A 14,513-nucleotide genomic window follows, 5' to 3' on the forward strand; every position below is an offset into this window, starting at 1 on the left:
AACTGTAATAGTCGAGTCGATTTCTTTCTCGCATTTGACTTTCATTGTGTATTTTACAGTCATAAGGATCCCAGACCAACAAAATCGTTTCACAAGCACGACATTTTATTACCGCTCGTCAGGAAAATAATTAATAAATTTATTAATTTGACAGACAACTCAAACGGGACATGAACATACGAAAGAAACTAATCAAGATCTACAATGCAATCTCCACAACTTGACGCACAGATCTGTCATACTCTAGTCGTCATCGTGTATTTTGGAGAGAACAATTTTAAATTATTCATATAATTTTTTATTTCCAATTATACTGGTGGTATACTCTGGAGATCCCTTACTAAATCTCTACAGGGTGTTAAATAAGTACGTCGACAAACTTTAAGTGGTAATTCTGTTAGTAATTTTAAACCAAAAACAACAAGGACTTACCGTATGAAATAAATTGGTCCTAGGCCTAACAATCTGTTATTTAGTCAGTTCTTACTGAAATGAGTGTCCGAGTGGACCTAGGGGTTCTGATAGCAGGTCCGCCCCCACAGAGCTTCGCCCGAGAACGAGAGCTCGGCTATGGACAAACTCATTCATTTATTTGTAGTAAAGAATAATATAGAAGAAAACACGTCAAAAAAATACAGTTTATTTAAATCCGACAGCTTCTACACAAGTTTATGTATACTAGAACAGTGTGGAGCATAAAAAATCTGGCAGGCAAACATAGAACTAAACTGTATAAAAAGTATATTTATTATTATTTATTACGACACACAGATGAGTATTCCATAATTTTTTAAAATATTTTCAACAAGATTAAAACCTAACGACACAAGGAGTATATTTTGCGCGACATTTATAATAAAATCGTGAAACATTAACAGTTTCGATCCGATAAATTTCAACATATGGCACGATGCGCTACAGCCTAATCGGTGACGTACACTGGCAAAATATACCGACCCGTGTCGGATAATCATCAACAATAAAATTTCACTATCCACGACATGCAAATACTCTAGTGCCCGCAGTGTGTGCTCTCGAATGGAAAGTAACTGCGAGCAGTTACGTTTTACGCAACTTCACAAAAGTTGCGTCGCGGCGACAGAGTTAATTATCTTTCAGGGCCAATTCCCTGGGAACGGAAGGGTCGGGAAGCCTTTCGTAGTTGGGCTTTACGTCCCAGATGTCTTTCCCGTATTCGATGATGGCGCGGTCGCTGGAGAATTTTCCGGCAGAGCCGATGTTGTTGATGGCCATTTCCAACCATTTGCTCTGATTCTGGAAGTAATAAATATGTTGTATTGGTGGCCCTATTCGAATTCTTCAATGTTAACAATAAAAAGACATTAAATTAATGCAAAAAATTAAAGGGTCAAAGGAATTTCCAAAATTTTTCCGTGATTTTGGACAGACTGTATTTAGGTGAAAAATGGTTGTTTCGTGAATTAAAAAGCTCTGAGATTCTAGTTTTTAGTTCTTTTGGTTGAAATTTTTCAGGAGCATGGTATTCTAAGAAATAGCACGACAAAAAAAAATTTTGTAAATTTTTTTTTGTCCACGAACTTGGAAAAATTTTTTTCAGCTAAGCCATTGCATGGACCAGATAGCTTGTTTATTCAGCTTCAGTTTCTTATTTTTAAAATTTCGATACGACCATTTTTCATGGAAATATCGGACTTTTAATGGAAAAGGATCTGTTTGTCTTCAATCATCGATATCTCGGTGACAAATGGTCGTACAGAGAATTGAAGGGCAGTTTTGAAAACTGGAATAAATCTAACATGCTGCCACAACTATTCGAAAAAACATTTTTCTTTGACAAAAGTTAAAGGGTCATGTTTTTTGAGCTTTTTGAGTTTTTTTTGAGCACTTCATAATCATGATTAAAAGAGAAAAAAAATTTTTTTGAGGTTTCCTCCGATTTTAACGGCAAGTAACGTTTAAATTGATGAAAAAAAAATAATCTTTTTTCTAAATTTTTTTCATACAAAAAAGGGTAGTTTCGAAAAAAAAATGTTTTTTAAGTGATTACAGACTGCATAAAAATTAATTAGAAATTTGTCTAAAAAAATGGTATGAATCGGGATCGAAATCTTGTTTGGGTCATCAACTTTAATTTTAATATAAAGTTGAATTCAATGTCCGGAAATTTAAAAAAAAAAAACAAAAAACTTCGAAAATTTTTTGAAACAAATTTTTTTCCATCAATTTTATATAGTAAGAATTAAAAATTAAAAAAAAATTTTTGAAACAAATTTCTTTTTTCATCAATTTTATATAGGAAGCTTAAAAAAAACAAAAAAAAATTTTGAAAATTTTCGAATTTTTCAATTGGAAGTTTAAAAAAAAAAATTCGAAAATTTTTGAAACAAATTTCTTTTTTCATCAATTTTATATAGGAAGTTTTTAAATAAAAAAACAACTTGAAAATTTTTGAAAAATTGTTTTTCTTTTTTCGTCAATTTTTATATATATGAAGTAAAAATGTGAGAAAACCTAAAAAAATTTTTTTTCTACAAAACAAAAGTGGGCTTTTTAATTGTCATTTTTGATGTTAAAAATGTCATTTTTTGACACGCGTGTTAAAAGTAAGTTACTTTTAACAGTTTTGTAGAAAAAATAGTGTATGATATACGTGTTAAACTTCACAGGGTTCTTCTGGGTATATCAAACTGTAACAGTCATTCTTAACATCAGTCATTTCATGAATATTTCTAATTTAGCCGTCAATTTTCTAAATAACCATAAATTACCATTTTTTCCTGTTTTTTAAAATTCGTGTAAAAGTTGAAAAAAAAATGTTTTTCTGAAAAGTTGCAGCAACATGTTATAGGAAATTTATTCCAGTTTTTGAAACTGCTCTTCCGTACGACCATTTATCTCTGATATATCGATGATTGAAGACAAAAGGATCCTTTTTCATTAAAAGTCCAATATTTCGATGAAAAATGGTCTTAAAAAAAATGAAATTGAGGCTGAATAAACAAGCTGTCTGGTTCATGCACTGGCTTAGTTGAAACAAATTTTTTCTAAGTCCGTAAACTCAAAAAATAAAAAATTGCAAAATCTTTTTGTCGTGCTATTTCTTCTCCATAGCTCCTAAAAAATTTCGAACAAAAGATCTAAAAACTAGAATCTTAAAGTTTCAAAATGCATTTTTTTAATTCCCGATATGACCATTTTTCACCTAAATACAGTCTGTCAAAAATCAAGGAAAAATTTCGGATTTTTTTTTGATTTTTGACTAATTTTTTGCATTAGTTTAGTAAAGTGTAAATAAAAAAAATAAACATATNTTTTTTCTTTTTTCGTCAATTTTTATATACCTATTTGAAGTAAAAATGTGAGAAAACCTAAAAAAATTTTTTTTCTACAAAACTTAAAAGTGGGCTTTTTAATTGTCATTTTTGATGTTAAAAATGTCATTTTTTGACACGCGTGTTAAAAGTAAGTTACTTTTAACAGTTTTGTAGAAAAAATAGTGTATGATATACATGTTAAAAGTGATTTTATTTTGTTCGTGAAGTTAAAAACCTCGCTACGCTCGTTTTTTAATCATCTTCACTCACAAAATAAAATCTTACTTTTAACACGTATATCATAAATAGCTATTTTCCATTTTAATTATTATGATTATGAAGTGTTTCAAAAAACTTAATTTTTTTAAAAAGTTTGACTGAAACAAAGAAACGGTTCGCTAGATTAAGATTAAACTTCACAGGGTTCTTCTGGGTGTATCAAACTGTAACAGTCATTCTTAACATCAGTCATTTCATGAATATTTCTAATTTAGCCGTCAATTTTCTAAAAAACCATAAATGACCATTTTTTCCTGTTTTTTAAAATTCGTGTCGAAAAAAAAATTTTTTTCCGAAAAGTTGCAGCAACATATAGGAAATTTATTCCAGTTTTTGAAACTGCTCTTCAATTCTCCGTACGACCATTTATCTCTGATATATCGATGATTGAAGACAAAAGGATCCTTTTTCATTAAAAGTCCAATATTTCGACTGAATAAACAAGCTGTCTGATTCATGCACTGGCTTAGTTGAAACAAATTTTTTCTAAGTCCGTAAACTCAAAAAATAAAAAATTGCAAAATCTTTTTGTCGCGCTATTTCTTCTCCATAGCTCCTAAAAAATTTCGAACAAACGATCTAAAAACTAGAATCTTAAAGTTTCAAAATGCATTTTTTTAATTCCCGATATGACCATTTTTCACCTAAATACAGTGTCAAAAATCAAGGAAAAATTTCGGAATTTTTTTGATTTTTGACTAATTTTTTGCATTAGTTTAGTAATGTGTAAATAAAAAAAATAAACATATTTTAGAAATAAATACTAGAATTATAACTTGTTTTTAGAAATTTGTAATTTATGATGCCGCTTGTTCAAAAACGGCAAATTACAAATTTCTACACAAAAAAAAGTAATTTGAGTTTCAAACGAAGTCCATTTTATAGAAAATCTGCGTTAGAATGGAGGAAAGTCTGCTATTGTGTATTGAAAGTGTGCATTAATTCATATTTAGACAAACTGTTATAAAATCTATAAAAATGTATTGCTGATTGCCTATTTACTGTAGAGCCCTCTTAAGAAATTTATGGAACTTTCGTACGTTTCAAATATTTCTGAAACTTCACGATATTTTTTAAAAAGTTATAGATTTCGTAAAATTTAATACTAATTGTACATAAACTGACGTCGTTCAGGTTTTGATTACGCTTTTGGAAAGAGATTATTAAAAATTAATATTTCAAATGCCTACATTATTACCGACTATTTTTTTTTCACTTACTTGATACACAGCACTGACTTCGTCCTGCTTCTTGATGTAAGCCTCGTAGTCGGCCAACAAGAAGAACCTGTCGTACTTCAGCAAAATATCGGCCAGATCCTTAAACTCGTCCGGATTTCCCGGGCTGAAGAACCCGTTCTGAATCTGGTCCACCACCTGTTTCAACTCAGGGTTGGAATTGTAGTAGTCGTAAGCGTTGTAGCCCTTCTTCTTCAGCTCTTCGACTTCCTCCACGGTCATACCGAAGATGAAAATATTATCCAAACCCATCTCTTCGGCCATTTCGACGTTCGCCCCGTCCAGGGTGCCGATCGTCAGAGCCCCGTTAAGTTGGAACTTCATATTTCCAGTACCGGACGCCTCGGTTCCGGCCGTAGAAATCTGCTCGCTCAAATCAGCGGCCGGGATGATTTTCTCGGCCAAGGTCACCCGGTAGTTCTCGAGGTAGATAACTTTCAGTTTCTCGCCAACGATCGGATCGTTGTTGACGACGTTGCCCACCATGTTGATGAGTTTTATGATTTTCTTAGCCGTGTGGTATCCCGGGGCGGCCTTGCCGCCGATCATGACGGTCCTGGGGGTGATTTTAGCCGACGGGTTCTTCTTAATTCTGTTGTAGAGAGTTATGATGTGCATGGTGTTGAGTAGCTGCCGTTTGTACTCGTGGATGCGTTTCACGTGAATGTCGAACATCGAGGCGGGATTGACCTTGACGCCGTAGTCCTTCTCCAGGAGCTGGGCCAGCTTCAGCTTGTTCTCTTGCTTGACTTTCATGATGGAACGCTGGAAGTTGGGGTCTTTGGCCCACTGCTTTATTTTCTGGAGTTGGTCGAGGTGGACGATCCAGTCCTCGCCGATTTTGTCGCAGATCAGATCGCTCAGGCCTGGATTGCACAGTAAGAGCCACCTGCGTGGGGTTATTCCGTTCGTCTTGTTCTGGAATTTCTCCGGGCTTAGTTCGTAAAAGTCCTTAAATCTGAAGAAAAATAAAAAAAAATAATTACGATCAGTTAATTCACCAGAAAAAAGAAACTTACAGATCAGCCTTAATAATGTCCGAATGAATCTTCGCCACACCATTAACGGCGTGCGATCCGACTATCGAGAGACTGGCCATGTTAACCCTCTTCTCGCCGTCCTCCTCGATGAGAGACATACGCCTCATCTTGTCCCAGTCCCCGGGCCACTTCTTTTCGACCTCTTTCAAATGCAGGAAGTTGATGTGGTAGATGATCTGCAAATGCCTCGGTAAGATGTGCTCCAACATGGACGTAGGCCATCTTTCTAGAGCCTCCGGTAAGACCGTGTGGTTGGTGTAGGCGCAGGTGTTGACCGTGATCTTCCAAGCCTTCTCCCAGGGTATGCCTTGAAGAATGGAGAATCGTTAAACCTGAACAAGAGGATTCATCAAAAACTCACCTTCAATGTCCACCAGGACCCTCATGAGCTCAGGAATGGCCAAGGATGGATGAGTGTCATTCAATTGGATGGCAACTTTGGTGGGTAATAGTTCAAAATTAGTTCTGGTAGGTTCTCGGACACCAAACTTGGCAGATTTGAACCTCCTTATGATGTCCTGTAGGGTTGCCGCACACATGAAGTATTCTTGCTTCAACCGGAGTTCTTTGCCCTCGAATAAGTTGTCGTTGGGATAGAGGACTCTGGAGATGTTTTCCGCCAAGTTACGATCTAGTACCGCTTGGATATAATCACCATCGTTAACTGGAAAGAAAGTATATTTTTATGTCCACCCACCTACGATTGTTTAACTATCGTACATACAGAATTTTAAATTGAAGTCGACTGGTGACTTAGCGGACCACAACCTCAAGGTGTTAACTACGTTGTTCTGATAACCCGGAATGGGGTTGTCATAGGGTAAAGCGAACACAACCTGAGTATTAACCCATTTTTTCCCTTGTGGGGTATCAATAACGTTACCGTAGAAGTTAACGGGTAACATATACTCTGGTCTTGCTTTTTCCCAAGGGTTGCCGAATCGCAACCAATCATCAGGTTCTTCTTGCTGTTCTCCGTTGACAATCTTTTGGGTAAAGATGCCGTAATCGTATCTGATGCCATAGCCATAACCAGGTATTCCTGAAATTTCAAAATGAATGTGACAAAACTCAATCTATGGACTTGTTTAAACTTCAAATGGCGTACCTAGTGTAGCCAGAGAATCTAGAAAGCATGCTGCCAAGCGACCCAGTCCTCCATTTCCTAGACCAGCGTCTTCTTCAAGTTCTTCCAGTTCTTCTATGTCTAAGCCTAGCTGATAGAGAGCTTCATCAACTGATGTTTGAATGCCTAAATTGATCATAGTATTTTGGAGGGATCTACCCATGTAGAATTCGAGGGAAAGGTAACACACCCTCTGGAAAAAAATCATTTACTTCTATCATTTATGTCCATTTTTTTTTAACCAGTTAGGCCTAAATGCCTATCTGAGAAATATAACTTTAGGTCATCCTTAAAGTAATGAGCATTTTTTATATACATACTTATCACTAACAAAAAATACAAATAAAATAGGTCTTAAAATGAATCCTATAGGAACCCCCGATGTCGCTATAACCGTTTTAGAAAAATGCTATTGAATTTTGGAAATTGCACTTTCACTGGAAGACACAAATACAATTTTCCTCAAAGATATACAGGCTGTTACAAATTCGCTTCTTGCTACAGGGATATCGGAAACGGTAAGAGACCCTGGAAATTTTATTTTTTTGCAAGCCTTCATGACCCCCAATACTGTACTGCCTCAGCCCGAACCAGATTCAGACGTTTTGTCTCAAAAAATTTATCTTCAATGTATTCGTTCCAAATTTTATCTAAATTTTTTATTTAGATTTCTGTTTATTAAATTATCGTACACTCTAAGTGTCGTTAGACCCTGTGAGACCCACCTAGTTACTTAAACTATTCCCATTACACGTTACAATAAAACATTATTAGAGTTTTAATCTGCATCACCTAGTCATACATAACTCGATATAAGTTGTTGCATCAAAATTAAAACATTAATACAATTTTAATTTCATTATGACGAATTAATTCTTAAAAATGCATATAAACAACCAGAACTCCAAATGAATATTATACTTTAAAAAATCACAGTAAATATTCAAAAACGTTTCCAACGTTTTGGCAAATGTTGAAAATTAAGATAAGGGTAATATGATCAGAATTTATTATACCTGTAATCGCAACTGTGAAAGAGCATGTCAGATGTATTTGTATGAGTATCCTGAAAAAAATTAGATCGTAAATTGTTTGAATTTTGAGCACTCAAGAAACCTAGAAATAAATATGAGCACGGGATTTAAGTAACTAGGTGGATTTTACAGGGTCTAACGACACTTACAATTAGAGTGTACGATAATTCAATAAACAGAAATCTAAATAAAAAATTTAGATAAATTTGAAACAAATACATTTGAAATTGAATTTTTCTAGACAAAACGTCAGAATCTGGTTCGGGCTGAGGCAGTACAGTATTAGAGGTCATGAAGGCTTGCAAAAATTGTAATAAAAATTTCCAGGGTCGTATTTAAAAAAAATAAACGAAACAAAAACAGTTTTCCAATCTGTGATCTTGTTTACCTCAAACCAGCAGTCAATATCTTTATTATTTGAAGCAAGTTGACGCCAGGGCGTCAGAGAGGTTAGGGCTGATCAAAATATTATGAGTCAGATACACAAACAGTTCAAAAGGTCCAATAAAAACAATATCAAAATAATTCTGCATTTGAGTTAGATAATATTTAATTTCGGTTATTTTCAGATATTTCGAAAACCTACCAATTTAAATTCATCATCAAGGCAGAATGAATGTTTGGGATGATACTTTGTAAAATTCGATAGCTCAGTGGTGTTGCGACCTCACAAGGATGGCTGCCGGGCAAAAATCGTACTTTACCATTCTAAAGTATGGTTTCATTTTTAAGGAGTAAAAGTATCAATAAAATTTTGATCTAGAACAAAGCCAGGATCAATGTTTGGGATGATACTGTGTAAAAATCGGTAACTTAGTTACGTTATGACTTCACAAATATGGCCGCCGGGCGAAAATTGTAGTATATCATTCTAAGATCAGGTTTTACTTGTAAGGAGTAAAAGTATCGCACAAATGTCAATCCAACATAAAGCCAACACGATTATTTACATATTCCAATAACATAACCTCATTACTGATCTGAGGCTGGAAATCTGTTGGGTTGGTACTTCCGAACTTCACCTGATTTGGTGCATTACACTTGTCCAATTTCTTGATGAAACGACTTCATAAATTAATTGATCAATAAATTGTCAATGTAAAACAGTTATAAGAAGTTAGGAAGACAGGAACTTTTATGGTCAGGTCTTAAGACCTTAAGACCAAGACTAGATTATCTCTCCATAAACAACTATGACTATTCTATTTGTTATTTGTCTAATAAAATACTATAGGTAGGTATACGTAAAAATACAAAATTCCGTTTTATCATTGTGCCAATATTTCAAAACTTCACCCGACTTAACAAAGATTAGATAACATTAAAAATAGTACCTCCTTATATATTTATCACATCTTTTGAAATTTAACTTAAAAATAAATGAAGAATATACAATAAAATAATTAACTTTTAACCAAAACCCTCAAAGCTTAATCCATATAAATTTGGTATATTATTTTGGACTAAAAATGTAGTTCCTGTATATTAAATCATTTAAAATAAACAAACAGAAGTTAGCACAAGAGAGAAACTATATTTAAACACTTATATAATGTGTAAAATTTTATTTAAGAGAAATAATGGAGGAAATCTGCCACAAATATATTTTTAATAGTTATATTAGTTAATAGTTATACCTATTAAAAGGATAAATTCAACGACATTACAAATGTGGGTAAAAGTTAATTTATAATTTTTCGTTAAAAATAAACAGACGAATAAAGCCAAATATTAGGTTCCAGATAGTAACAAACCATTTTAAAAATAGAAATACATATTTAATGTCGGCGACAGCTTAGTAAATATTGGTTTATTAATAAAGCACATCTAGATTAATCTCGCTATGCCAGTCTATCTAATTATCAGGCATGTCGCTACATCCTTAATTGCATATCCAACTGGAACTGGTATTTATTCATTAAATAATCTTATTTACCTCAAACCAGCAGTCAATATTTTTATTATTTTAAGCAAGTTGACGCCGGGAGATTAGAGATTAGGGCTGATCAACATATTATGAGTCAGATGCACAAACAGTTCACAGTGCAATAAAAACAATATCAAAATAATTCTGCATTTGAGTTAGATAAAATTTAATTTCGGGTCGAACTGTATTAAGAAGTTTTTCTAAAAATAGATTTGCTACTAGCAACGAACAATTGTCAACGCTAGAAGCAAATCAGATATGGAACTGGGGTAGATATACATTAATTAAACAAATTTCACTTTATTTTACTGTCCGGGAGATAGGTACAAATTTAAATAAAATCGTGACGCATTCAATGGAATAAATATAGGAACGTTCATCTCAACTCAATGGTCAAATCACATTTTTCAAACGGTTGTTTTTGCACTAATATAACACGTGAAGATTGCTACCAAATCTATTTATTGTTTGTGCGTGTCTGCGTTATCAAGGTCTTAAGATACACATGGCTCGAAAATGATTTCGATTGTTTTAAGAATTACTAATGTAATAATAAATATTTTCCTGAAGTAAAGCTTGTATTTGATAATGAATACTCAAGATTATAACGTATAACATTTTGAGGTTATAAAATTAACTGGTAAAAAGTAAACATCGATAAATTTAATATAATGGTATTTCTTATTTTAATTAATTAGATTAGATTTAGATTAATATGTATTTTTAAAAACGCAACTCTGCCAAGCCAAGCTCCAATACGTATAAATTTGAATAAATGGCTACAGAGAAAATAATAGCAGACCTGTTTTATTATTTGCGGTTTAATTACTTTGGCAAATGACGCCTCGTTTTAAAGAAAAATTGCTAGTTGTATTTAAGTTGAAATTTCTACGTGGAAAGTCAAGCTTTTTTGCATACCTACAATGCCAACAATTGCAACATTTAGAAATACGTGTAAGAGACTCAGGTCGATGTATGTCAGCATGGCACAGTACATGACTATTTTATCCGTGTCGCGACCTTTACAACTTTCAATGGATCAATCTGAAGCTTGAAAAGTAATATACAGGGTGTTTTTAAATGAAGTAGCAAAAATGGTACCAGTGAATGTAGAGTCAAAAATAAGAGGATTGAGGTAAAAATACCTTATATGAAAGTTGCACCCCTGAGGTGATATACCCTCTTAAAGAACGGGATTGAAATTCACATTTTTTCTTTAACATGGTACGACCATCCTACTAATAAAGAGACAACTTTTAAATATTTTTTCGATCATTGGCGTATTTTATAAAGGAGTGAAACAGTCAACCCCATTGCAATATTTTATTAGAAATTTTTTATATGAAGCAAATTATTTATTTAAAAATATTTATTACGAAGACTGATTTATTGCGCAACTTTTTTACCTCTTATAATTTTTCGATAAAACCGATTAATAATTAAGTAATTGCGAAAATTTGTAAAAATAAAGTAGGCGGATGTCTTAAGAAATAAATTTTTATTTATCATATTAATAAATTGACACTTGAAAGACACTTGGAGCATGTCGACATATTCGTCATTAATCAATTGGTACTAACTGTTGGTTGACAGAGTGTCAATTTATTAATATGATAAATAACAATTTATTTGTTATGACATCCGCCTACTTTATTGTTACAAATTTTCGCAATTACCCCTTTAGCGAACGATGACGCATCTAATTTTTTTTTACTAGAAAACTATCGGTTTTATCGAAAAATTACAAGAGGTAAAAAAGTTGCGCAATAAATCAGTCTTCCCAATAAATATTTTTAAATAAATAATTTTCTTCATATAAAAATTTTTTAATAAAATGTTGCAATGGGGTTGACTGTTCACTCCTTTATAAAATACGCCAGTGATCGAAAATATAAAAGTAAGTCATTATACGTAATTAAATCGAAAATAAACATTTATTAAAAAAATAATAATAATATATAGTGGAAAAGAAGGCACGATTACGATAATTATCAGTACGGTTTTAGATAAATAAATGATTTATGTCGGTAATGAATGTAAACATTGAAAGAATTTTGTTTTCCACAAGGCTGACAAAATCAGAAACAGACTTGATCGAACCCAGGTGTCTTTCTCTAAACATATCATTTTATGTTTTCATAAAAGTTGTTTAAAAAAATGGGAATTTTCATATGACGTGAATAATATGTGAGAAAAAAATAAGATAAAATAGTAAAAAGACGTTAGTTTTTAAAGCAAACTGCTTGAAATGCACCTGTAATTGTGTATGAAAAATTAATGGAAAGTTTATCAAAAACGGACCATGGATTATTTAAAAACTGATAAACAGGTAGATATAACGGATATTAAGATACCCCACGGATACGATTTATTACTCACGATGTGACATTGTAGGTCATAATCTGCTATGATATTATTAGCTACTACGGAATTACTATTTTAAAGTACAAAAGTTGGCAATATCCAAGGGAACGAAATTAATGATTACTCATAAGCGCAAAAATCTAAAACAGTTGGACTATAGTTTTTCTATTTCATAAAAGAACATCTGGATTCGAGTCATGTGTGAGATTTGTTTTGACTTCATTCATTTCTCATTGTTTTCGACAAAAAATGCCTTATTTATGTTTTTTTTTTAATTACTTGATACTCGTGAAGGAAAATAACCGTAATTATGTTTCAAAGTTAAAAGTAAATGATCTAGAAAATCCCATCTCAATGGGGATATTTTTAGAACTAAGTTCATTATCCTATAAGCGTAAATGACACAGAACGACAAATATAACGTACTCTACCGGCAAATTGTCACATCAAAATCGAACCCGTCGTGCAATTGTTTTTTGAGCCACCGCGTATTCAGGCCGATTGTAAAACTAATTAAACTATTTTAAAACAACGTAACGTGACTTAAACCCAATTTCCTTTTAAAGAAGATATTTATAGGTGTTGAAACCGCACCGATTTGTGCGGTGTAAATGTAAATTTAAGAAAAGTACGAATGATTCGTGCAAATTTACCTTCGGGTCCTTCTCGTAGTAATATTGCTGGGTCCTTATCCACCTCGATACGAGGTGGTCCTTGACGGTATGTGCCAGTGCGAAGTAATAATCCCTGGTGGTGGCCACATTCCTGTCTTTGACGAGGGTGTAGTGGAGGTGTCTGTTGAAAGTCTTCTTTATCTCGTTGACGTCGTCCAATTCCGCTATACCCCTAACGCTGATCTGCTTCCTTCTCTCCGAATCTGACTGTGGCTTGGCCATAGCGATGTATTAACAGCTGTAAACGATGAAACTTTAAATCCAACTGCCAGAGGAACAACGAGAAGCACCGGCACCAACTCACTATTTTTACTGATTAGAGTATTAGAGGTCACCTTGCGAAAGGGAATGATGGCCAGAGTGCGCAGGCGCGTGCTTTGTACCAGCGGCGATTGTAAACATTCGAACAGCAAGCTGGGTGCTGGCAACCGTGTCATATTTCCTGAGAATAGGATAGTCTAGGGAATAAAGGGTGATAAAATACAGAAACTGCAGGAATACATTAGTCGCCAAAAAATAAATAGAGTTTGCTCTTTTTCCTGGAGGATGTGATATGCGAGATACAGGGTCAGGGTGCTCAAGTTTCCGAAAAAAAATTATATTTTCTGTCATATCTTCATATTGCGATGAACGATTTAAATGAAATTTACTATGAATTCGATTAGGTTGAGTTGAGTATGAAATAAGTGTGATTGGAACTTTAGTGGGATCTATGAATTTGGGCCTTATATCTCGAATACAGAGTCTCGAAGGAAAAAAGTTTATAGAGCAAACTATACTTATTTTTTGGTAATAAATCTAGTTCTGTATTTAAAGTGAAATCACCCTGTATAGATATAAGTTTAAATCCTAAATAAAGGAAACTGAGGTAATTGCATACAAACTGAAATGAAAACGTTACCTATGTGTGTGTAATTGTGATATTTTGATTTAATTGAAAAAGCTATAAGTAAAAATATGTTCCGCCTGTACTAAAAACTGTTGAATATATGTTGCGTTAAAAATAAAGTTTATATTTTGTATTATAAAGGTCATATATTTCTGTATAGAGTAACAGTTTTGTCTGTAATACACATACGCCCGACTCAATCAAGAATAAATGTACGTCGTACCTAGACTAAGAAATCTGGCAACAATGTATATGTATTGAAGCTAGACAGCGCAGCAATTAATTGTCTGTAGCTTAATTTTTGATTTTTTAAGATGTACCTACCTATTGTTTGGAATCCTATGCACAGACGGCAATTGTTTTTTAGCATTAAAAAATTGTTGCGTTATTGAAACATTCAAATATGAAAATATATATATTCAGGTCAGAATCTATAGATAGGCAACCAACTTAAAGGTTTGTTTAAATTTTAATATCAATTTATTAAAAATGTAAACATAACATTGTTTTTTTTAGGAAAAATTATTCTATTTTATGCCCTTGGTAGATAACCTTTAACGTTCTGAAGTCATATTTTTAAGAACAATTTTTGTGTATCTACCAAAAACCAGATAAAAATCTACTAGCGGCGTTTTTTTAACATAAA

At 33.1% G+C, this 14,513-nt stretch overlaps 1 protein-coding gene across 1 annotated transcript; it reads right to left on the minus strand.

Annotated features, from left to right (window-relative positions):
- Positions 1–624: 624 nt before the first annotated feature.
- LOC108908625 (glycogen phosphorylase) lies at positions 625–13,316 on the minus strand. Its single transcript, XM_018712711.2, has 7 exons — positions 12,958–13,316; positions 6,962–7,172; positions 6,578–6,895; positions 6,215–6,517; positions 5,833–6,160; positions 4,796–5,771; positions 625–1,275 (listed from the first exon to the last, which is right to left on the minus strand). Exons 1-7 carry the CDS (start codon positions 13,198–13,200, stop codon positions 1,105–1,107), a joined length of 2,550 nt encoding a protein of 849 aa, XP_018568227.1. The 5' UTR covers positions 13,201–13,316; the 3' UTR covers positions 625–1,104.
- Positions 13,317–14,513: the final 1,197 nt, after the last annotated feature.

This window comes from Anoplophora glabripennis, unplaced genomic scaffold (genome assembly GCF_000390285.2).
Source record: "Anoplophora glabripennis isolate ALB-LARVAE unplaced genomic scaffold, Agla_2.0 scaffold248, whole genome shotgun sequence".
Classification (NCBI taxonomy): Eukaryota; Metazoa; Arthropoda; class Insecta; order Coleoptera; family Cerambycidae; genus Anoplophora; species Anoplophora glabripennis.